General features: G+C 43.3%; 1 protein-coding gene across 1 annotated transcript in view; it reads right to left on the minus strand.

Annotated features, from left to right (window-relative positions):
- The window catches only part of dab2ipa (DAB2 interacting protein a), a 130,161-nt gene that overhangs the window by 38,641 nt on the left and 67,386 nt on the right, over positions 1-24,134 (minus strand). The window contains 1 exon segment of the mRNA XM_045706961.1: positions 21,673-21,791. Within this exon segment, the coding sequence (XP_045562917.1) occupies positions 21,673-21,791 (119 nt within the window).

Genomic DNA, 24,134 nt, shown 5'->3' on the forward strand with positions numbered 1-24,134 from the left:
TTCGCCAGACAAGTGGCACTAACGTACAGACAGGTTCCATCGCTATCATTTAAAAATAATATCAGGAAAAAAAATATCCAACTCCATACTGATATTGTTGTTCATGTTTAGAAACCCCAGAGATATTTTATCTGGAGAAAAAAAAAAAATGTTTCACTGATTTTGTCACCAACATTCAAGGGTTTAAGAACACAGTGCTGGCTTAGTAGTGTCCCAAATGGGAGAATCAACATTTGGAACACAGACAAATCACAGGATGTAGATGATGTCAAGCCTTATAAAGTGAAGATCCGGTGATGCTGCCAAGGAACTGGACGGCTTATAGGAGCCTGAATAACATAACAGGAAATAACAAGGCCATTAAGCGCGGAGAAACAAGTGCCTTTGTGACTCGGCTGAGTCAAAAGGAGTGCATTACTAAACACAGAATGTGGATACAGTAACATGTCTGCATGTATACAATAGACTGGCACAGAATGAAGAATATAACTCAGTCAACACGAGCTTCAAATTTCTATGCTATAATGTTTTCAGATCCCTCTATGCTAACAACGTAATGAAGAACGCTCTTTATTTTCTGCATTCAATCTTTCTTTTAACTCATGTGGCCTTGCTATGTAGATCATGCTTATTTCTTCTCATTCTACTCTCATTTAGAGTGAGTAAGAGGCATAACTCTGTTTTGTAGTGTTATTACACCAGATGTAGGCTATTTCATGCAGTCTTCTGGGTTGCCAAGTAGCGACCTTTGCTGGGCGTAGCAGTATTGCACTGTATTCAAACTACCACATTAAATGCACAGTACAGCATTTCACTATCTCCCCTGTATGCAGTTGATTTGCCATCTGTTGTGCAGTTCCAGTCCGTTAAAGTTAAAACACAAAAGGAAAAAAAGGTGTAACAAAGACTTAACAGATTTGTAAAATATTTTATGCGAATAAAGACGAGCCTATTCATCGTTATTCATTGCTGCAGCCATCTCCAAGTTTTATCTCAGATATATCAGTTCACTAAGCGGCTTTTTGACAGTTATTTTTTTTAAATCCCGGCCACCTCCAAAATTTCAAACACTCCCTACTAACAGGAAATGTGCCTCGCGAAGGACCCTAGTTCCGAATAGGAAACATTAGAGCAAAGATGTCCGACAAAATAACAGGCAGAAAGCATGTGTCTCAGCCTCCAGTATTTCTGCTGCAGTAGTTTATGTGTCGGGGGGCTAGGGTCAGTCTGTTACATCTGGAGTATTTCTCTTGTCTTATCCGGTGTCCTGTGTGAATTGAAATATGCTCTCTCTAATTCTCTCTTTCTCTCGGAGGACCTGAGCCCTAGGACCATGCCTCAGGACTACCTGGCATGATGACTCCTTGCTGTCCCCAGTCCACCTGGCCATGCTGCTGCTCCAGTTTCAACTGTTCTGCCTGCGGCTATGGAACCCTGACCTGTTCACCGGACGTGCTTGTTGCATCCCCGACAACTACTATGATTATTATTATTTGATCATGCTGGTCATTTATGAACATTTTAACATCTTGACCATGTTGTGTTATAATATCCACCCGGCACAGCCAGAAGAGGACTGGCCACCCCTCATAGCCTGGTTCCTCTAGGTTTTTTCCTAGGTTTTTGGCCGTTCTAGGGAGTTTTTCCTAGGGAGTTTTTCCTAGCCACCGTGCTTCTTTCACATGCATTGCTTGCTGTTTGGGGTTTTAGGCTGGGTTTCTGTACAGCACTTTGAGATATCACCTGATGTACGAAGGGCTATATAAATACATTTGATTTGATTTGATGTTCTAGTGTAGGAAAGAACTAACATGGAGGCTATGCAGAAATAGGCTATTCTGTGCCTCTGAAGAACGTCAGTTTTTTCCTGATTTAATTTAGTTTTTGTATTGTGTATAACAAAAGGTGTATTTTAATGTGTACAGTGCATTCAGAAGGTATTCACACCCCTTGACTTTGTCCACATTTTGTTGCATTACAGTCTGAATTAAAAAAATATATATATTTTGATATTTGTCACTGGATCACACACACACACACACACACACACACACACACACACACACACACACACACACACACACACACACACACACACACAATACCCCATAATGTCAAAGTGGAATTATGTTTTTTTTGGTTGACATTTTTACAAATGTATACAAAATTAAAAGCTGAAATGTCTTGAGTGAATATGTTTTCAACCCCTTTATTATGGCAATCCTAAATAGTCACATAATAAGTTGCATGGACTCAATGTGTGCAATAATAGTGTTTAACATGATTTTTGAATGACTACCTCAACTCTGTACCCCACACATACAGATTATCTGTAAGGTCCCTTACTCGAGCAGTGAATCGAAACAGATTCAACCACACAGACCAGGGAGGTTTTTGAATGCCTCGCAAAGAAGGGAACCTTGGGTGGGTAAAAAATTAAGAAAGCAGACATTGAAAATCCCTTTGAGCATGATGAAGTTATTAATTACACTTTGGATGGTGTATCAATACACCCAGTCACTACAAGGATAGAGGCGTCCTTCCTAGAGGTCGACCGATTAATCGGAATGGCCGATTAATTAGGGCCGATTTCAAGTTTTCATAACAATCTGTATTTTTGGCCACCAATTTGCCAATTTTTATATATATATATATATATATTTATATTTTTGTATCATATTTTTTAACTAGGCAAGTCAGTTAAGAACACATTCTTATTTTCAATGACGGCAAGTAGGAACGGTGGGTTAACTGCCTTGTTCAGGGGCAGAACGACAGATTTTTACCTTGTCAGCTTGGGGATTCAATATGCAACCTTACGGTTAACTAGTACCAACGCTCAAACCACCTGCTTTACATTGCACTCCATGAGGAGCCTGCCTGTTACGCAAATGCAGTAAGAAGCCAAAGTAAGTTGCTAGCTAGCATTAAACTTAGCTTATAAAAAACAATCAATCATAATCACTAGCTAACTACACATGGTTGATGATATTACTAGTTTATCTAGCCTGTCCCGCGTTGCATATAATCGATGCGGTGCGCATTCACGAAAAAGGACTGTCGTTGCTCCAACGTGTACCTAACCATAAACATCAATGTCTTTCTTAAAATCAATACACAAGTAAATATTTTTAAATTAATAAAAAAATTTAAACCTGCATATTTAGTTAATATTGCCTGCTAACATGAATTTCTTTTAACTAGGGATAATGTGTCACCTCTGCAACAGAGTCAGGGTATATGCAGCAGTTTGGGCCGCCTGGCTAGTTGCAAACTGTGTGAATACTATTTCTTCCTAACAAAGACAGCCAACTTCGCCAAACGGGGGATGATTTAACAAAAGCGCATTTGCGAAAAAAGCACAATCGTTGCACGACTGTACCTAACCATAAACATCAATGCCTTTCTTAAAATCAATACACAGAAGTATATATTTTTAAACCTGCATATTTTGCTAAAAGAAATCCAGGTTAGCAGGCAATATTAACCAGGTGAAATTGTGTCCATTCCCTTGCGTTCATTGCACGCAGAGTCAGGGTATATGCAGCAGTTTGGGCCGCCTGGCTCGTTGCGAACTAATTTGCCAGAATTTTACGTAATTATGACATAACATTGAAGGTTGTGCAATGTAACAGGAATATTTAGACTTAGGGATGCCACCCGTTAGATAACATACAGAACGGTTCCGTATTTCACTGAGAAAAAAAAAACGTTTTGTTTTGGAGATGATAGTTTCCGGATTCGACCATATTAATGACCTAAGGCTCGTATTTCTGTGTGTTTATTATATTATAATTAAGTCTATGAATTGATATTTGATAGAGCAGTCTGACTGAGCGGTGGTAGGCACCAGCAGGCTCATAAGCATTCATTCAAACAGCACTTTCGTGCGTTTTGCCAGCAGACCTTCGCAATTCTTCAAGCATTGCGCTGTTTATTACTTCAAGCCTATCAACTCCCAAGATTAAGCTGGTGTAACCGATGTGAAATGGCTAGCTAGTTAGCCAGGTGCGCACTAATAGCATTTCAAACATCACTTGCTCTGAGACTTGGAGTAGTTGTTCCCCTTGCTCTGCATGGGTAACGCTGCTTCGAGGGTGGCTGTTGTCGATGTGTTACTGGTTTGAGCCCAGGTAAGAGCGAGGAGAGGGATGGAAGCTATACTGTTACACTGGCAATACTAAAGTGCCTATAAGAACATCCAATAGTCAAAGGTATATGAAATACAAATTGTAGAGAGAGAAATAGTCCTACAATTCCTATAATAACTACAACCTAAAACTTCTTACCTGGGAATATTGAAGACTCATGTTAAAAGGAACCACCAGCTTTCATATGTTCTCATGTTTTGAGCAAGGAACTTATACGTTAGCTTTTTTACATGGCACATATTGCACTTTTACTTTCTTCTCCAACACTTTGTTTTTGCATTATTTAAACCAAATTGAATATGTTTCATTATTTATTTGAGGCTAAATTGATTTTATTGATGTATTATATTAAGTTAAAATAAGCGTTCATTCAGTATTGTTGTAATTGTCATTATTACAAATAAATAAAATGAAGAAAAACAAGAAAAAAAAACGGCCTTTTTTGGTCCTCCAATAATCGGTTCCAGCGTTGAAAAATCATAATCGGTCGACCTCTAGTCCTTCCTAATACAGTTGCCGGAGAGGAAGGAAACCGCTCAGAGATTTCACCATGAGGCCAATGGTAACTTTAAAACAGTTACAGAGGTTCATGGTTGTTATATGAGAATCTGAGGACGGATCAACAACAATATAGTTCATCCACAATACAAACCTAATTGAGAGAGTGAAAAAGCCTGTACAGAATAAAAATATTCCAAAACATGCGTCCTGTTTGCAACAAGGCACTAAAGTAATACTGCAAACATTTTGGCAAAGCAATTCACTTTGTGTCCTGAATACAAAGTATTATATTTAGGGCAAATCCAATACAACTCATTACTGAGTACCACTCTCCATATTTTCAAGCATAGTGGTGGCTGCATCATGTTATGGGTATGCTTGTAATCGTTAAGGACTGGGGAGTTTTTCAGGATAAAAAAATAACTTAATGGAGCTAAGCACAGGCAAAATCCTAGAGCAAAACCTGGTTCAGTGTGCTTTCCACCAGACACTGGGAGATGAATTCACCTTTTAGCAGGACAATAACCTGAAACACAAGGCCAAATCTACACTGGAGATGCTTACAAGAAGACAGTCAATGTTCTTGATTGGCCGTGTTACAGTTTTTACTTAAATCTGCTTGAAAAAATATGGCAAGACATGAAAATGGTTGTCTAGCAATGATCAACAACCAATTTGACAGAGCTTAAAGACTTTTGAAAATAATAAATGGGCAAATATTGTACAATCCAGGTGTGCAAAGTTCTTACAGACTTACCCAGAAAGACGCACAGCTCTAATCACTGCCAAAGGTGATTCTAACATGTATTGACTCAGGGGTGTGAATATTTATGTAAATGTGATTTTTCATTTGTCATTCTGGGGTAGTGTGTGTTGATGGGTGAGACAAAATATATTTCATCCATTTTGAATTCAGGCTGTAACACAACAAAATGTGGAATAAGTCAATGGGTATGAATAGTTTGAAGGCACTGTATATCAACGTGTATCCCAACCGGCTGTGATTGGGAGTCCCATAGAACAGTCCACAATTGGCCCAGCGTCGTCCAGGTTTGGCCGGTGTAGGCCGTCATTGTAAATAAGAATTTGTCCTTGACTGACTTGCCTGGTTAAATAAAGGTTAAATAAAAAACTAAATAAAATGAATGTGTTTATTGTATTTTGCTGTGTATTGCTGTGCTATACAGGGCTCATCTGGAAAAGAGACCTTGGTCTAAGCATTGATGCCCTGTCAAAATAAGAATCCAGATTGCACCAAAACACAGTAAGCCAAGTTCTTTCAGTAGGCCTAACCAATGAAACATACAGTGCATTCGGAAAGCATTCAGACCCCTTGACTTTTTCCACATTTTGTTACGTTACAGCCTTATTCTAAAAATGTTTCCCTCATCAATCTACACACAATACCACATAATGACAAAGATGTCTTTTTTTGTATGTTTGTAAGTGTACTAAGTACTTTGTTGAAGAACCTTTGGCAGTGATTACAGCCTCCAGTCTTCTTGGGTATGACGCTACAAGCTTGGCACACCTGTATTTGGGGAGTTTCTCCCATTCTTCTCTGCAGATTCTCTCAAGCTCGGTTTGGTTGGATGGGGAGCGTCGCTGCACAGCTATTTTCAGGTTCCTCCAGAGATGTTCGATCGGGTTAAAGCCCAGGCTCTGGCTGGCTACTCATGGACATTCAGAGACTTGTCCTGAAGCCCCTCCTGCGTTGTCTTGGCTGTGTGCGTAGAGTCGTTGTCCTGTTGGAAGGTGAACCTTAGCCCCAGTCTGAGGTCCTGAGCGCTCTGGAGCAGGTTTTCATCAAGGATCTCTCTGTACCTTGATTCGTTCATCTTTCCCTCAATCCTGACTAGTCTCCCAGTCCCTGCCACTGATAAACATATCCACAGCATGATGCTGCCACTACCGTGCTTCACCGTATGGGATGATGCCAGGCGTGACGTTTGGCATTCAGGCTTAGTTTCATCAGACCAGAGAATCTTGTTTCTCATGGTCTGAGTCCTTTAGGCACCTTTTGACAAACTCCAAGCGTGCTATCATGTGCCTTTTATTGAGGAGTGGCTTCCGTCTGGCCACTCTACCATAAAGGCCTGATTGGTGGAGTGCTGGAGAGATGACTATCCTTCTGGAAGGTTCTCCCATCACCACAGAGAAACTCTGGAGCTGGCACAGTGGTCCAAGGCACTGCATCTCAGTGCACAAGGCCTCACTACAGTCCCTGGTTCTCCTCCGATTGCTCAGTTTGACCGGACGGCCAGCTCTAGGAAGAGTCTTGGTAGGTCCAAACTTCTTCTGTTTAAGAATGATGGAAGCTACATTGTTCTTGGGGACCTTCAATGCTGCAGAAATATTTTGGAGACCCTTCCCCAAATCTAACGCCTCGACACAATCCTGTCCCGGAGCTCTACGGATCAAGCTGTAGAAACATCTCAAGGACGGTCAATGGATAAAAAAACAAACAGATTTTAGCATTAAAATACTCCAAAAACTGCCAATAATTTCAGGTCCAGTACCATCGTTGAGCCGCGGGTGTGAAAGATTCAGCAGACTGCTGGCATTACACATCTGGCTAAAAGACTACTGTAGCTCTGCTGGAGTCACTTTTATTGATAACTTTGACACCTTCTGGAAACAGAAGATACTCTATAGGAATGACGGAGTCCATCCTAATCATCTTGGCTCCTGGACTCTGTCCACGCATTTCAAGGCTGCGTTGAAACAATGACTGGTAAATGATCCAAGACCAGCTCAGTTAATCCCTACCATTGTGACAATGAGTCGTCATAATGCTGCATCAAATGTACATGATCTTAGGGGCGTTGGCAAACAATGTAAGTCATTTCATTTATGTACCCCTAATTGCACCGAATACATCTGGTTATCCTACAGTTATTGTAAGCAGTAATCATGAGCCTATAAACAAGAGTTACACTGTTAGCACTGAGGCGGTGTGCAATAGTAGGAAGACCACTTTATGCAGTGCAGGGCGAGCTATCAGCTCCAATGTAAATAACATGAGTAAGTCTACCTCTGACAAGCTCCCCAGTAAAGCATTAAAAACAATCAAGCAAGCCAGAAAAGTGCTACAAAATAGCCCATATTAACATATGCAGCCTAAAAAACAAGGTCCATGAAATCAATAACTTGCTTATAACATATGACATTCATAATCTGAGTATCTCTGAAACTCACTTAGGTAATACCTTTGATGATACAGTGGTAGCAATACATGGTTATAACCTCTACCGAAAAGACAGAAATGCCAATGGAGGCGGTGTTGCGGTCTATATTCAGAACCACATTCATGTAAAGTTTAAGAGATTATCTAATGTTAAATACTGTTGAAGTAATATGGCTACAGGTTCATCTGCCTCACCTAAAGCCCACTCTTGTGGGAAGTTGCAATAGACTACCAAGTGCTAACAGTCAGTATCTGGATAATGTGTGTGAAATGCTTGATAATGTATGTGATATCAACAGAGAAGTATATTCTCTGGATGATTTAAATATTGACTGGCTATCAGCAAGATGCCCATTCAGGAAAAAAACTTCAAACTGTAACCAATGCCTGCAACCTGGATCAGGTAGTCAGTCAACCTACCAGGGTAGTTACAAACAGCACAGGAATTAAAATCAGCAACATGTATTTATCACATTTTTACTAACGCTGAAGATATTTGCTTTAAAGCAGTATCCAAATCCATAGGATGTAGTGATCACAATATAATAGTCATATCTAGGAAAACCAAAGTTCCAAAGCCTAGGCCTAATATTGTGTATAAGAGGTCATACAAGAAGTGTTGTAGTGATTCCTATGTTGATGATGTAAAGAATATTTGCTGGTCTGTGGTGGGTAATGAGGAGCAACCAGACCCTGCACTTGATGTATTTATGAAACTACTTATTCCAGTTACTAATAAGCACACACCCATTAACCTCTTGGCGTTCCCCTAGGATAGGGGGCGCTAAAGCGATTTTTGAAAAAGATTTGTGCCCATTTTAAACGGCCTCCTACTCAAACTCAGAAGCTAGGATATGCATATAATTAATACTTGTGGATAGAAAACACCCTAAAGTTTCTAAAACTGTTTGAATGGTGTCTGTGAGTATAACAGAACTCATATGGCAGTCAAAACCCCGAGACAGATGGAAACAGGAAGTGGAATTCTGAATTGCGAACTCAACTTCATCACGTTGCCTATTAAATCACACCGTGAGCTATGGTTCATTGAGCACTTCCTATTGCTTCCACTAGATGTCCCCAGTCTTCACAAATTGGTTTGAGCCTTCTACTGTTAAAACTGAATGAATGAGACGCTGTGGAACGTAGTCACACGGAGAGGGCCATCACCATTATGACGCCGGCGCCCCTGGTTACCCTCCCCTTTCGAAACGTTTTGAAACACAATGCAATCGTCCCCCTCGAATCTTATTGGCTCTCTTGTTGAAAAACGCCCTGAAGATTTATGTTATACAACGTTTGACATGTTTGAACGAACCTAAATGGGGGAAAAAATGCATTTTCTCGAAATGGCTGTCCCGTGGCCGACGGAAGTTTTGGAGCAGCCTTCAGACGCGCTAACAAGAACAAGCTCTTGGAACATAAACAAGTATTTTTTTCAAACGAAAATACATTTGTTGTGGACCTGGGATTCCTGGAAGTGCTTTCTGATGAAGACAACCAAAGGTAAGGGATTATTGACAATAGTATACAAGACTAGATGTGATATGAGATTGTTCCAAGATGGCGCTGAACTGTAACGTTAGCCTATTTTTCAGAGTATCGCATCCCCTTTCATGGCAAAGTATGATTACCCAGTAAAGTTAATTTTAAATCTGGCATTACAGGTGCTTTCAAGAGATATTCATCTATAAATCTTAGAATGACAATATTACATTTTAAAAATGTTTTCGAATAGTAATTTAGTAAATTGTAGCTCTGTTTCATCGGATGCATTTGAGGGAAAATAGTTAGTCAACGTTACGCACCGATGTAAAATGCTGTTTTTATATGTAAATATGAACTTTATCGAACAAAAGAATGCATGTATTGTGTAACATGATGTCCTAGGTGTGTCATCTGATGAAGATTGTCAAAGGTTAGTGCTGCATTTAGCTGTTTTTTGGTTATTTGTGATGCATGTGGTTGGTCGGAAAATGGCTATGTGGCTACTTTTACGATATACTCCTCTAACATAATCTAATGTTTTGCTTTTTCTGTAAAGCCTTTTTGAAATCGGACAACGTGGTTCGATTCAGGAGAGGTGTACCTATAAAACAATATAATTGGATTTAAAAAAAAATTTTATTATTAAATTTTGTTATGCTAATGGCGATATGATTTATCGCTGGATGTCGAGGCCGCACAGGGGTTAAGAACATTACTGTAAAAACTGTTAAATCCCCTTGGATTGATGAGGAATTGAAAAATTGTAGGGTTGAGGCAAAATGTATGGCAATTAAGTCTGGCAGCCCAACTGATTGGCAAACATACTGCAATTAAGAAATCATGTGACTAAACTAAATAAAAAGAAACCACACTATGAAACAAAGATAAATTATATAAAGAATGATAGTAAAAAGCTTTGGGGCACTTTAAATGAAATTTTGGGAAAAAAAGCCAACTCGTTTCCTTCATTCATTGAATCAGATGGCTCATTCATCACAAAGCCCACTGATATTGCAAACTACTTTAATGACTTTTTCATTGGCAAGATAAGCAAACTTAGGGATGACATGCCAGCAACAAACGCAGACACTACACATCCAAGTATATTGGACCAAATTATGAAAGATGAGAATTGTACTTTTGAATTCCGTAAAGTCAGATTGGAAGAGGTGAAAAAAGTATTGTTGTCTATCAACAATGACAAGCCACCAGGGTCTGACAATCTAGATGGAAAATGACTGAGGATAATAGCAGACAATATTGCCACATCTTAATGTAAGCCTACTAGAGAACGTGTGCCCTCAGGCCTGGAGGGAAGCTAAAGTCATTCTGCTACCCAAGAATAGTAAAGCCTCCTTTACTGGCTCAAATAGCCGACCAATCAGCCTGTTACCAACCCTTAGTAAACTTCTGGAAAAAATTGTGTTTGACCAGATACAATGCTATTTCACAGTAAACAAATTGACAAGAGAATTTCAGCATGCTTATAGAGAAGGACACTCAACAAGCACAACACTTACACAAATGACTGATGATTGGCTTAGAGAAATTAATGATAAAATGACTGATCATAGTCTGCTGCTGGAAAAACTTGTGTTAGGGCTTTACACCCCCTGCTATAATGTGGATAAAGAGTAACATGTCTAACAGAACACAGAGGGTGTCCTTTAATGGAAGCCTATCAAATAATCAGGAATTCCCCAGGGTAGCTGTTTAGGCCCCTTGCTTTTAATTTTTTTTACCAACGACATGCCACTGACTGAGTAAAGCCAGAGATTCTATGTATGCGGATGACTCAACACTATACATGTCTGCTATTACCGTGACTGAAATGACTGCAACCCTCAACAAAGAGCTACTGTTAGTTTCAGAGTGGGTGGCAAGGAATAAGTTGGCTCTAAATATTTCTAAAACTAAAAGCATTGTATTTGGAACACTCACTAAAACCTAAACCTCAACTAAATCTTGTAATAATTAATGTGGAAATTGAGCAAGTTGAGATGACTAAACTGCTTGGAGTAACACTAGATTGTAAACTGCCATGGTCAAAACATATTGATGCAGTAGTAGCTAAGATGGGGAGAAGTCTGTCTATAATAAAACGATGCTCTGCCTTCTTAACAACAATATCAACAAGGCAGGTCCTACAGGCCCTAGTTTTGTCGCACCTTGACTACTGTTCAGTTGTGTGGTCAAATGCCACAAAAAAGGGACTTAGGAAAATTGTAATTGGCTTAGAACAGGGCAGCACGGCTGTCCCTTGGATGTACACAGAGAGCTAATATTAATAATATGCATGTCAATCTCTCCTGGCGGAAAGTGGAGGAGAGATTGACTTCATCACTACTTTTATTTATGAGAGGTGACATGTTGAATGCACCGAGCTGTCTGTCTAAACTACTGGCACACAGCTCGGACACCCATGCACACCCCACAAGACATGCCATAAGTCCAGAACAGACTATGGGAGGCACACAGTACTACATAGAGCCATGACTACATGGAACTCTATTCCACATCAAGTAACTGACGCAAGCAGTAAAGTTAGATTTTTTTTTTTTAAAGAAGAAAAAAAAAAACTTTATGGAACAGCGGGGACTGTGAAGCAACACAAACATTGGAACAGACACATGCATATACATACACACACACACACACACACACACACACACACACACAATAACATACGCACTATACATACACATGGATTTAGTACTATAGATATGTGGTAGTGGTGGAGTAGGGGCCTGAGGGCACACAGTGTGTTGTGAAATTTGTGAATGTATTGTAATGTTTTAAAATTGTATAAACTGCCTTCATTTTGCTGGATCCTAGGAAGAGTAGCTGCTGCTTTGGAAGCAGCAAATGGGGATCCATAATAAATACAAACTTTTTGCTTTTATAATAGCAGCATATCTGTGCACCTGAGCTAATTTTCTAGTCTCATAGCCAAGGTTCTGAATACTTATGTAAATAAGGCATCTGTTTTTTATTTTTAATACATTTGCAAACATTTCTAAAAACCTGTTTCGCTTTGTCATTATGGGGTATTGTGTGTAGATTGTTGAGGATTAGTTATTTTTTCAAATCCATTTTAAAATAAGCTTGTAACGTAACAAAATGTGGAAAAGGGGAATGGTTTGAATACTTTCCAAATGCACTGTAAGGCCTTGGCCAAAACACACCTGCACACTTTCTTTTTTTATTTATTTGATTTTATCTGTATTGTTTTATTTGGTGCAAATAAATTAAACCTAAATATTAAAATTCATATCAGTTTAAATCTTGAATAAATAAATACACACTAAACTGAAGTCTTGCAAATAGCAAGCTGTTTAAAATAAGTGCTGCGACTGGGAAGACATTATATCACATTGGCTTAGAAGGGTGATGACATGTTTTTGCCTCCTTTTGGCAACTATTCCACTGCTAAGAATATGTCTGATTGCTTCTGGAAATTGGATGTGACAGGAGTTTGGATTTAATGAGCACCAACACTTTATTTCAGACTCCAGAATCCTTCCATTAAAAGAAAGGCCTCTCTGTCTAGCGTGTGTGTGCGCGCGTCAGGCACAGAGACGCCAGCAGGCATATCACAATGCCTTTTTTACAGGCCAGTAAAACAATGCCATGGCAGAAACCATTAAAGCCCTTAATATTTTCTCCAACATCCTTCTTCTCTTTTGCAGTCAGAGAAGCTGTGCTGCATTAACGGAGGTAGTGTTGGTCTGGATTCAGACCTCTATGGTCCCTGCTTCAGCTTCTTCACATTCACATGAGCTGATATTCAACATGGAGCTCCCTGTGAATTAAGATTAAGGAAAATATCAACTCTCTATACATCACACACACACACACACACACACACGGGTAGAGCTGATTGCCACTTCTCTATTGAATATTTCAATAGCGTTTAGAATAGCAGCATATCTGTGGATGCCTTTCAAAGTAACATTGTTGAGATGTCATTACAGAGTGAACTACAGTGTTGTGCATCTATTCTGACACAAAGGAACACTGTGCTGCCTGGCTAAAAGCAAATGAAGAGGTCTACTAGCAGCAAATATTTTATGTGACACGCCATCATTCAAAATGTCAATTATATGACTCTGTAAATGAAAACCAGAACCAGATGAATCAGGAGCTGGGAGTAGAGCTGGGACCACAAACTGAAAATGAGCTGGGACCACAAACTGAAAATGATCGACACCGACCATACCGATCACTTATAGCAGGCATTTTGCTGATATGATTCATTATGATAAGTAGTCTATGCTAGAGAAATGGAAAGTTTGGATTGAAATAAGTTTATGGGTTATTGTTAATGGGACAATTGAAGGCTACAAACATCAAACTAGTAGTAGTAGTTTAAAGGATAAAAACAACAACAAAAACATGTTATAAACTTCTTCTATTTATTCATGTCGATTAATGGATTTTTGTCCATATCGCCCAGCTCTAAACAGAGACTACCATAGCATCAAAACATGAGAAACACCCTCAATGTCTATAGACAGATAATGAGATGCCGAGCCCACAAAGCCTATATGTAAATGGAGCTTGTTAAGCGTTCCTAACACACTGAGATGAAGACAGTGCAGTCCATTAGATGTGGCGGAATACTCACCAGACATTCTAGCAAGTCCCCGGAAACAATCGGAGTGGGGGGACGGGTACGAGGTTGAGGATGATGAGGGAGCCGTCTCAAAGTTCCATTTTCTGCTGAGAGCGTGGTGGTGCTCATTCAGCTTTCACAGTGGGCTGCTGCTAGCTGCTATTAGCCTTGTGCTCGCCTTCCCTCCCTCCTCCCACCCCTTCCCTCCCTCCCCTCCCCTCCCAGTCTGTCTCCTCTGCACTCTGTATGTGCGTGAATGCATGCGTGTGTGAAACGATGAACCACACCGAACGGTTAAGGATTGGGTTAAGCTCTCATTTAAATCAAATAAATCCAAAGTAACAAGACAGGGGCTTTGTGACGATGAGTGGGATTCACTGCCGTAAGCATTATAGCTTACCACTTCCATTGGCTGGTCAGATCACTGCTCAGTCAGGACAGTGGCCTCTGGTAGTTCTGCATCAGCATATACTGTAACCTTCAGCATCAACAACATCACCACTACAACTGTCCTAACCTGTAACCTTCAGCATCAACAACATCACCAACACAACACTGTCCTGACTTGCACCCATTATGATGTCATCTCCAGTAGCTCAGCGTGACATTTCTGGGCTAGTGGGATTGACAAAAATCTGTCTTGCAGCAGACAGAATCCTGTTTCTCTGCAGTCATTGGGATTTGATTCACAACAAATGTGTGCTTAATGTCAGGACATAACACTGATGGGAAACCCGGTACAGCACCACCAGTGTAATCAATCAACAATGCCGTCTCCTCCTGGCATGGTGTTTGCTGCTGGCCCTGGAAGGCTCGGAGTCTGATAGGAATAGAGCGGGCTGCATTGACATGCAGTCTGTCAGTGAGAAGATCTCAGAGTCATTTCCCATGTCAGACAGTGTTGAGAAGGAACAGAGACATGACATGATGACAGCCTCTGTCAAGCAGTAGCTCCCCTCCACGCCTTCTTCCTGCTCCTGACAGGAGTTACCGTATAGGCCTGCAATATTAAGTTGCTCTGCTCCAAGCCCATTGAGCACAGTCATGATGCCAGGAACATTTGGCGGAAGGTCTCGGCAAGAGCCTGTTCAAAATCAAACACACTGATACAACGACCAAACGTACGGTCTGTATACAAGCCAGCTGTATGTTACAAGTACAGTAGCTATCAAATACAATGCATTTGCTGTAAAAGTTAAAATGTGTAATTTGACCTGACATTTGGAAAAAGACTGACCCTGCTAGGTGTTCTTCTATGGCTTCAACAGTGAGTGGGTGTGGAGAAAAGCATCGGTCTAGACAGTAGGGATACAATGGGTTATTTTCCTTAAGTGTTTTTTTTTCTTCTCTGAATGAAGTCTCTTGCAAGTCTTACCAACCTCTCTGAAAAGAAAATGCCCTATATAAAGGCTACATACTGTATTGACAGAATAGGTTTTTCAATGATTTTTGTGTATCTGTGAATGTTGCTTATTTTTGGAATAGAAACAAGTGTTGTTTTGTGTGGGTTAAAAGCTCTGACCAATAAGAAATTGTTAGCTGATGATTGCATGATAAGCCTCAAGCTCCTCCAGCTGAAATTGTATTTGAGACAAATATGTTTGATAACAGATGCACCAGACTGAGTGAAAGGGCATAACTTATTATTCCCTCTCAAATCACAGGCTAGTAAGCTTTTATACAGACTCATGAAATAGCCTTTATCGGAATAAATCAATCACATTTGAAATGAAAGATGGAAGGGAGATATGACATAAGTTTGTGATTAGACAACAAAGTGTCATGTAGACCCTAATGGAAGTGTATGGATCCAGTCATGAGGCATTCATAAGTTATATTATTCAAGAATCAATAGGTAGATACAGTATATCATTAATTTAAATGACCATTGAAAAGCAGGAAATCGTACAGATTTTTGCTTTAATAATAGGCTATCCTACAAGAAGAGTAATTCCCTCACCTTCTAGAATGGAATTCGACATACCAGTTATCAAATTAAGCACAAATCTCGGAGACTCAAAAAGTGGCAAATATCGTTCTGACAGCGAGGCCAAATCCTCATCCTGTCTTTATTATGCACCACATCCACATTGCTCATCCCTGCCTGCCTGGGACTACTGCCAGTAAATACCTGAGTGATATTAAAACAGTCAAGATGCCTCTGAGGACATACAGTACAATATTGATTGATCTATTTAGTGCATTTCCTGGGTAAAGTTACGAGTCTACTTATTTGGTTTCCGAATCAGTGGGCTATATATTTATAGTGTAGAATGCATGGTCAGTGAGTCAGTCATTGAGTCACTGAGCCAGTCACTGAGCCAGCCGGCCGGCCAGCCGGTCAGTCACTGAGCCGGTCAGCCGGTCGGTCGGTCGGTCGGTCGGTCAGTCGGTCAGTCATTGAGCCAGCCGGCCGGCCAGTCAGTCAGTCATTGAGCCAGCCGGCCGGTCAGTCAGTCAGTCATTGAGCCAGCCGGCCGGCCAGTCAGTCAGTCAGTCAGTCATTGAGCCGGTCGGTCGGTCGGTCAGTCGGTCGGTCGGTCAGTCAGTCAGTCATTGAGCCAGCCGGCCAGCCAGTCAGTCATTGAGCCAGCCGGCCAGTCAGTCATTGAGCCAGCCGGCCAGTCAGTCATTGAGCCAGCCGGCCAGTCAGTCATTGAGCCAGCCGGCCAGTCAGTCATTGAGCCAGCCGGCCAGTCAGTCATTGAGCCAGCCGGCCAGTCAGTCATTGAGCCAGCCGGCCAGTCAGTCATTGAGCCAGCCGGCCATTCAGTCATTGAGCCAGCCGGCCAGTCAGTCATTGAGCCAGCCGGCCAGTCAGTCAGTCAGTCATTGAGCCAGCCGGCCAGTCAGTCAGTCAGTCATTGAGCCAGCCGGCCAGTCAGTCAGTCAGTCATTGAGCCAGCCGGCCAGTCAGTCAGTCAGTCATTGAGCCAGCCGGCCAGTCAGTCAGTCAGTCATTGAGCCAGCCGGCCAGTCAGTCAGTCAGTCATTGAGCCAGCCGGCCAGTCAGTCAGTCAGTCAGTCATTGAGCCAGCCGGCCAGTCAGTCAGTCAGTCATTGAGCCAGCCGGCCAGCCAGTCAGTCAGTCAGTCATTGAGCCAGCCAGCCAGCCAGTCAGTCAGTCATTGAGCAAGCCAGCTAGCCGGTCAGTCAGTCATTGAGCCAGCCAGCCAGCCAGTCAGTCAGTCATTGAGCCAGCCAGCCAGCCAGTCAGTCAGTCATTGAGCCAGCCAGCCAGCCGGTCAGTCAGTCATTGAGCCAGCCAGCCAGCCGGTCAGTCAGTCAGTCAGTCAGTCATTGAGCCAGCCGGCCAGTCAGTCAGTCATTGAGCCAGCCGGCCAGTCAGTCAGTCATTGAGCCAGCCGGCCAGTCAGTCAGTCATTGAGCCAGCCGGCCAGTCAGTCAGTCATTGAGCCAGCCGGCCAGTCAGTCAGTCATTGAGCCAGCCGGCCAGTCAGTCAGTCATTGAGCCAGCCGGCCGGCCAGTCAGTCAGTCAGTGTCATTGAGCCAGCCGGCCGGCCAGTCAGTCAGTCATTGAGCCAGCCAGCCGGCCAGTCAGTCAGTCATTGAGCTAGCCAGCCAGCCGGTCGGTCGGTCAGTCATTGAGCTAGCCAGACAGTCAGTCAGTCAGTCAGTCAGTCAGTCAGTCAGTCAGTCATTGAGCCAGCCGGCCAGCCAGTCAGTCAGTCCGGCTGGCTCAACGACTGACCGGCCGGCTGGCTCAATGACTGACTGACCGGCCGGCTGGCTCAATGACTGACTGACCGGCCGGCTGGCTCAACGACTGACTGACTGACTGACCGACCGGCTGGCTGGCTCAATGACTGACTGACTGACTGACCGACCGGCTGGCTGGCTCAATGACTGACTGACTGGCTGGCCGGCTGGCTCAATGACTGACTGACTGGCTGGCCGGCTGGCTCAATGACTGACTGACTGGCTGGCCGGCTGGCTCAATGACTGACTGACTGGCTGGCCGGCTGGCTCAATGACTGACTGACTGGCTGGCCGGCTGGCTCAATGACTGACTGACTGGCTGGCCGGCTGGCTCAATGACTGACTGACTGGCTGGCCGGCTGGCTCAATGACTGACTGACTGGCTGGCCGGGCTGGCTCAATGACTGACTGACTGGCTGGCCGGCTGGCTCAATGACTGACTGACTGGCTGGCCGGCTGGCTCAATGACTGACTGACTGACTGACTGACTGACTGACTGTCTGGCTAGCTCAATGACTGACCGACCGACCGGCTGGCTGGCTAGCTCAATGACTGACTGACTGGCCGGCTGGCTGGCTCAATGACTGACTGACTGGCCGGCCGGCTGGCTCAATGACTGACTGACTGGCTGGCCGGCTGGCTCAATGACTGACTGACTGGCTGGCCGGCTGGCTCAATGACTGACTGACTGACTGGCCGGCTGGCTCAATGACTGACTGACTGACTGACTGAGTGGCCGGCTGGCTCAATGACTGACTGACTGACTGACTGACTGGCCGGCCGGCTGGCTCAATGACACTGACTGACTGACTGGCCGGCCGGCTGGCTCAATGACTGACTGACTGGCCGGCTGGCTCAATGACTGACTGACTGGCCGGCTGGCTCAATGACTGACTGACTGGCCGGCTGGCTCAATGACTGACTGACTGGCCGGCTGGCTCAATGACTGACTGGCCGGCTGGCTCAATGACTGACTGACTGACTGACTGACTGACTGGCTGGCTCAGTGACTGGCTCAATGACTGACTGACTGACTGACTGACTGGCTCAATGACTGACTGACCGGCTGGCTGGCTCAATGACTGACTGACCGGCTGGCTGGCTGGCTCAATGACTGACTGACTGGCTGGCTGGCTCATTGAGCCAGCCGGCCAGCCAGTCAGTCAGCCAGTCAGTCAGTCAGTCATTGAGCCAGCCAGCCAGTCAGTCAGTCAGTCATTGAGCCAGCCAGCCAGTCATTGAGCCAGCCAGCCAGTCATTGAGCCAGCCAGCCAGTCAGTCAGTCATTGAGCCAGCCAGCCAGTCAGTCAGTCATTGAGCCAGCCAGCCAGCCAGTCATTGAGCCAGCCAGCCAGCCAGTCAGTCAGTCATTGAGCCAGCCAGCCAGCCAGTCAGTCAGTCATTGAGCCAGTCAGTCAGTCATTGAGCCAGTCAGTCAGTCAGTCATTGAGCCAGTCAGTCAGTCAGTCATTGAGCCAGTCAGTCAGTCAGTCATTGAGCCAGTCAGTCAGTCAGTCAGTCAGTCATTGAGACAGCCAGCCAGTCATTGAGCCAACCAGCCAGTAAGTCAGTCATTGCGACAGCCGGCCAGTCATTGAGCCAGCCAGCCAGCCAGTCATTGAGCCAGCCATCCAGCTAGTCATTGAGCCAGTCAGCCACTGAGCCAGTCAGCCATTGAGCCAGTCAGCCAGTCACACTGAGAAATCAATAGCTCAACACGGCCAATTGAAATATGGTACATACAGTACTGTATCAGCCCGAATTCGTGACTATAGTCAAGAGAAAAACAATATTGGTATCAGGCTCTAAAACGAAGACAGCAGCTTGCCATCAAAAAAAGGCACCAGTCCATTTCCTATTTCTCTTCCTTAAAGATATTTATTTCCTGGTTGCTAAAATTCAAATAGTTTGTTAAATTTCAGTTTATGTGACAAAACTAGCAAGGATAGTGTAGAGCAGGGGTACTCAACTCTTACCCTACAAAGTCCGGAGCCTGCTGGTATTGTGTTCTGCCTAATAATTAATTGCACACACCTGGTGTCGCGGGTCTAAATCAGTCCCTGATAAGAGGGGAACAATGAAAAAATGCAGTGGAAGTGGCTTTGAGGTCCAGAGTTGAGTTTGATGGGAGTAGAGAATCATTGTACCATCTAAACCTCTGAAATATATTTTCCATAAACAAGAATATTGTATTTTCAGCTGTTTGAAGCTGGTGTACAAAGCCGAAAGTAAAAGACGAAAAACCTAAAGTTAAGCAAGGGAAGCATAGAAATAGCACACATAGAACATATCTACCACGTCCTAGACTTGCTTTCAATGAGAATGACAGATCTATAAACAAACATTTCTTTGTGAATTTGGATGGATCGCCCAAAAAGTTACATATTGAAGCTTTAAATAAAGCCCAAACAAAGACACTAGTACACACACACACGAAGCCGAGAAGGCTTCAATGCGACACAGGCTGGCCTGAGGGTCCCATGTCTCTTGGTATTAGTGTGTCTCTCTGTTACAGAGCTGTGTGCCACTGTAATTAAGTAGGCCACTGACTGTACTGTACAGTACTGCCCTGAGCTGGAACTAAAAGATGACCTCGAAACCCTTCCAATGGCTAACCAGGCGACGGAAGAGACCATAGAAACACTACAGCCCTGGGGGGGGGGGGGGGGGGTTCTCTCGGTTCACTGTTCTATGCATCTCTCCGATGCAGGGCGAGTCTTTCGAGGCAAAGGCGACTCGGGTTTGCAAAACCAATGCCTCAAAGACAAAGGAGGTCCATACAAATGACACTGTCACAACATAATGTACAGCTATGGAATAAGGAACAAGCCCCTATTGGCTCCTCAAAGTCTTGATAACGAAATGGTTGTTAGGGTACATGTTCAGAAACAGTCAAACAAATCAAATCACCATTAGAACAGATACAGCATATAGGCTACTTCAACCTCTCTACTTGAGTCCATGCCACTATAGAAACAAAACATGACAGTGTGTAGTGGTGGTGGCACCACTCTGCTGCATGGCCATTTATAACGTTCACTCAGTGGGTTGTGTGAGCTCATTGAGGGGAGTGGACCTGTCAGTGACTGGTGTTGACGACACCCCCTCAGTCTGCTTGTCTACACCAGATGTTGTTCCCAACCAGGGGTACTAGGACCCCTGGGCGTACTTGGCCTATCCACAGAGGGTTCTTGAGAAGATTCACGAGACTTTAGGCTTACTAGTAAAATGCACGAGTGTGTACTTCAGGGGTACACTGGGCAGACCAAAATTCAGTTGGTGGTACAGTAAACACTGGTCTACACTACTAGAGCCAGGAGCTTGGATGTCAGTTCCAAACATACCCACACAAACAAACACACCCTCAAAAGTAACAAACAGTATTCAAGCATGTACAGTCCACTGCATCATACTCCAGGATAGCTACTCACACAAGCATTGCCACTACTCACACAAGCATTGCCACTATCATGCTCCAGTGCCTTGTGGTTGCCATGAGAAAGATTTCCTCTTCCTCCAACCCTAGGCTAATGGGCAGGTGTAATGAGGGATGAAATCTCCAGACAGCGCAGCTCAGCCAATTCCTCCCACCTCAACAAGAGCCTGTACTGTGTGCAGGTTAAGAACCACGTAAAGCACTGCATGATTCACAGCTACAGTATAAAGCAGCCAGCAGCCATGCTACTGACAGTGTCATTCCACCGACCAGTGAGGTGTCACAGCCCCACAATATGAAGGTTGGGGAGGACATCACACTGTACAGTATGTGGATTAGTCCATTGTACAATACAAAGCTTATTTTTCCTGTGAGAACTTACTGACCTTGACACCATAGAGCAGTTAGTGAATGGAAGCCAGTGCACATTAATAGCCTTGTGAAGAGTGTGTGGATATGAGTGTGCTTGTTTGTAGAATGAAATATGTGTTTGTGTGTGTACAGTTCTGTGTGTGGGTGTGGGTGTGTGTGTGTGTGTAGGTGTGTGGAGGGGGTTGATAAATTGCATCTCACCTGTCATTGTCTGTGGTCTTGAAGCCCGGCAGGATGTTTCTGAAGCTGCTGTTGCGGTCCAGCTTGGGTTGGCTCTTGGTGCGTTTGATGGAGCCCTTTAGTCTGCGGCTCAAGAAGCCCTGGAAAAGGGAGAGAGGGGCGTCGCCGTGGCCCAGGGGGGAGGAGAGAGACCAAAGGGAGAAAATTCACTCACAGCCCCATTTCATTTAGATAAAAGACAAAATAAATGGTGGAGCAACATGAGAAAATGCTATTGATTGAGCTCTGCCTCTCTCTCTCCCCCAGTCTCCTCTCATCTGTGGCATTCGGAGAGCTGTGCATTTTCGTGTGGATCTCTCCTGCACATCTGCTCGCTGTGCAAACACAGCAGAAGCAGCCGCGTTGATGTGCGACTCCCCTAAATCCCTGTTGCCATGGAAACAGTATTCCACGTAAAATGACAGGACTGGTGCCGCAAGGTGAGGGGAAAACTGAGAATGTGCATTTGATAGGCTGTAGAGATTAGAGATCAACAAGAGTTGGATTATTTCTAAAACCTAGACCCGTCTGTGTCTCCTGTGGTTGTGAGGAGAACAAAACAAGATACAGCCTCAGCCACAACCATGTGCGGCGATAATGATGGTGCTGCAATCTTAAACATTAAACAAGGCTTCTTCCCTGTACAATTAATGCATTTCCTTAATTACTATTTGAGCAAATGGTTGAACTATAGTCTTTTTGCAGCCATTTAAGACCGTGGGTGGAAAGCAACAAAGGAGGAACGAGAGGCTTTGGGCATTAAGGATAAAAGACAATCACCAGACATTGTGATAAATAAATCCAATAACAGCTTTTCACAAGGATCGGTCTCACACTTCAGTTCCCACTGTCTCACACGCCAAACAAATTAACAGTTTACAGACATCACTCCATAGCTAATGTAGCTGCCCTTTGCATACATTTGTGAAATGGAAGAATTGTCGACGCTAGTCTGCTTCAAGGAACAACATGAAAATATCCATCTGCAATATTGTACAAGCACTGCTCATAAAAAAATAGGCTATTTCCTTCTAGAGCAACCATGGGTAAATTCTCCCAGAATTCATTTAGTTATTATTACTTATCATTTTACAGTCTACACTATATTTGTGCCACCCGCATTAGGCTACACCGATCCCCAATTAAATCACATAAGCTCCCATGCAAACAGAGGAACTCTTTAATGTATCCAATAAATCTGTGACACTAACCAGGTTTCCATCCAATCTTTCTATGCGAGTAAATTACATGTTGGATCAAAAAATTCACGACAGGCCTGCAGGTAAACTTTCCAAAATGTCGACCAAACCAAAATACGCTAGACAAGTGGGATCTTTTTGAATCAGTAAAATGAATTATGCGAGAAATGGCAGTGGAAAAGCCTTTATGCGCAAATATTTATATAATTACAATCATATCGAAGTAAACTTGGAGGGACGCGATGATATGGTGTGTGGTCCTCCCACTAGACTCGTTGGGAAAGCATGCCGTTAGGCTACAGATTAAATAAATACATTATCTTCACAGGGTGGTGAAAGTACAAGGTGATGAGCTTGATGTTCCTTTCCAACAAACATTGGGGGTCTTATTCGGGTGACATGATCGATGCTTGCTGCCGTTTGACAAATAAATCTCACTCTGTTCCATAATAATCTATACCCGCACTGTATCTGCAAGCTGTTGGCTAGAGCGCACGTTCCAAGACCAGAGTGGGAACATTCGCTATACAATTCAAACATTTGTGACAAAACCATCAGTAAAGTTGAAATAAGATGAAAAACCATTTAAATAGTATTTCTTTATTTGGTACTTGAGAATTAAGCCGCAAAAGTAATTTTTATGTGCACTATGTCATCACGCACATCCTTTTATCTGCAACAAGTCAGTTTGATGGAAACATGTCTGGTGGGAAAATGCTCATATTGTTTATACTCCAATTATAAAATCTTCGCGTGAAAATCTGTTGCCAATTGGATGGAAACCTAGCTACTGACAAGTAAAATGCACACAAGGAGGGAATCATTCATGACATCACATAACAGATATTGAACATAGCCTAGCCTCTCGATGTTGAGCTGACTTGAGGTTGGGTTTCACTGGTTTCAGTCAAGACTCCCATTTCTAAAACGGTACCTTCAAGCAAATCAGTTCTTCAAAAGACCCAAACGTTTCTGCTTCTGGTAAAGAAATCATCCCTTACAATTATGCCAGTCTCTTGGGAGGCATCACTCCTTTCCTGCTGTAATTTGTGGGGAATCTGGGCTCTCTATTCTTAGGCTTTCCCCTCCTATGACATTTGCAGAGAGACTGGGAGGCAAATTATTGATTGTGCTTGACAGTGCTGGAGGAGAGAGAGGTGTTTGATGATGCAGCAGACCCCAGCTCCCCTACAGAGAACCTCTGGGTGAAGTAGGGTGGAATAGGGTGAGGAAGGGTAGGGTGAG

This window comes from Salmo salar, chromosome ssa24 (assembly GCF_905237065.1).
Source record: "Salmo salar chromosome ssa24, Ssal_v3.1, whole genome shotgun sequence".
Taxonomy (NCBI): domain Eukaryota; kingdom Metazoa; phylum Chordata; class Actinopteri; order Salmoniformes; family Salmonidae; genus Salmo; species Salmo salar.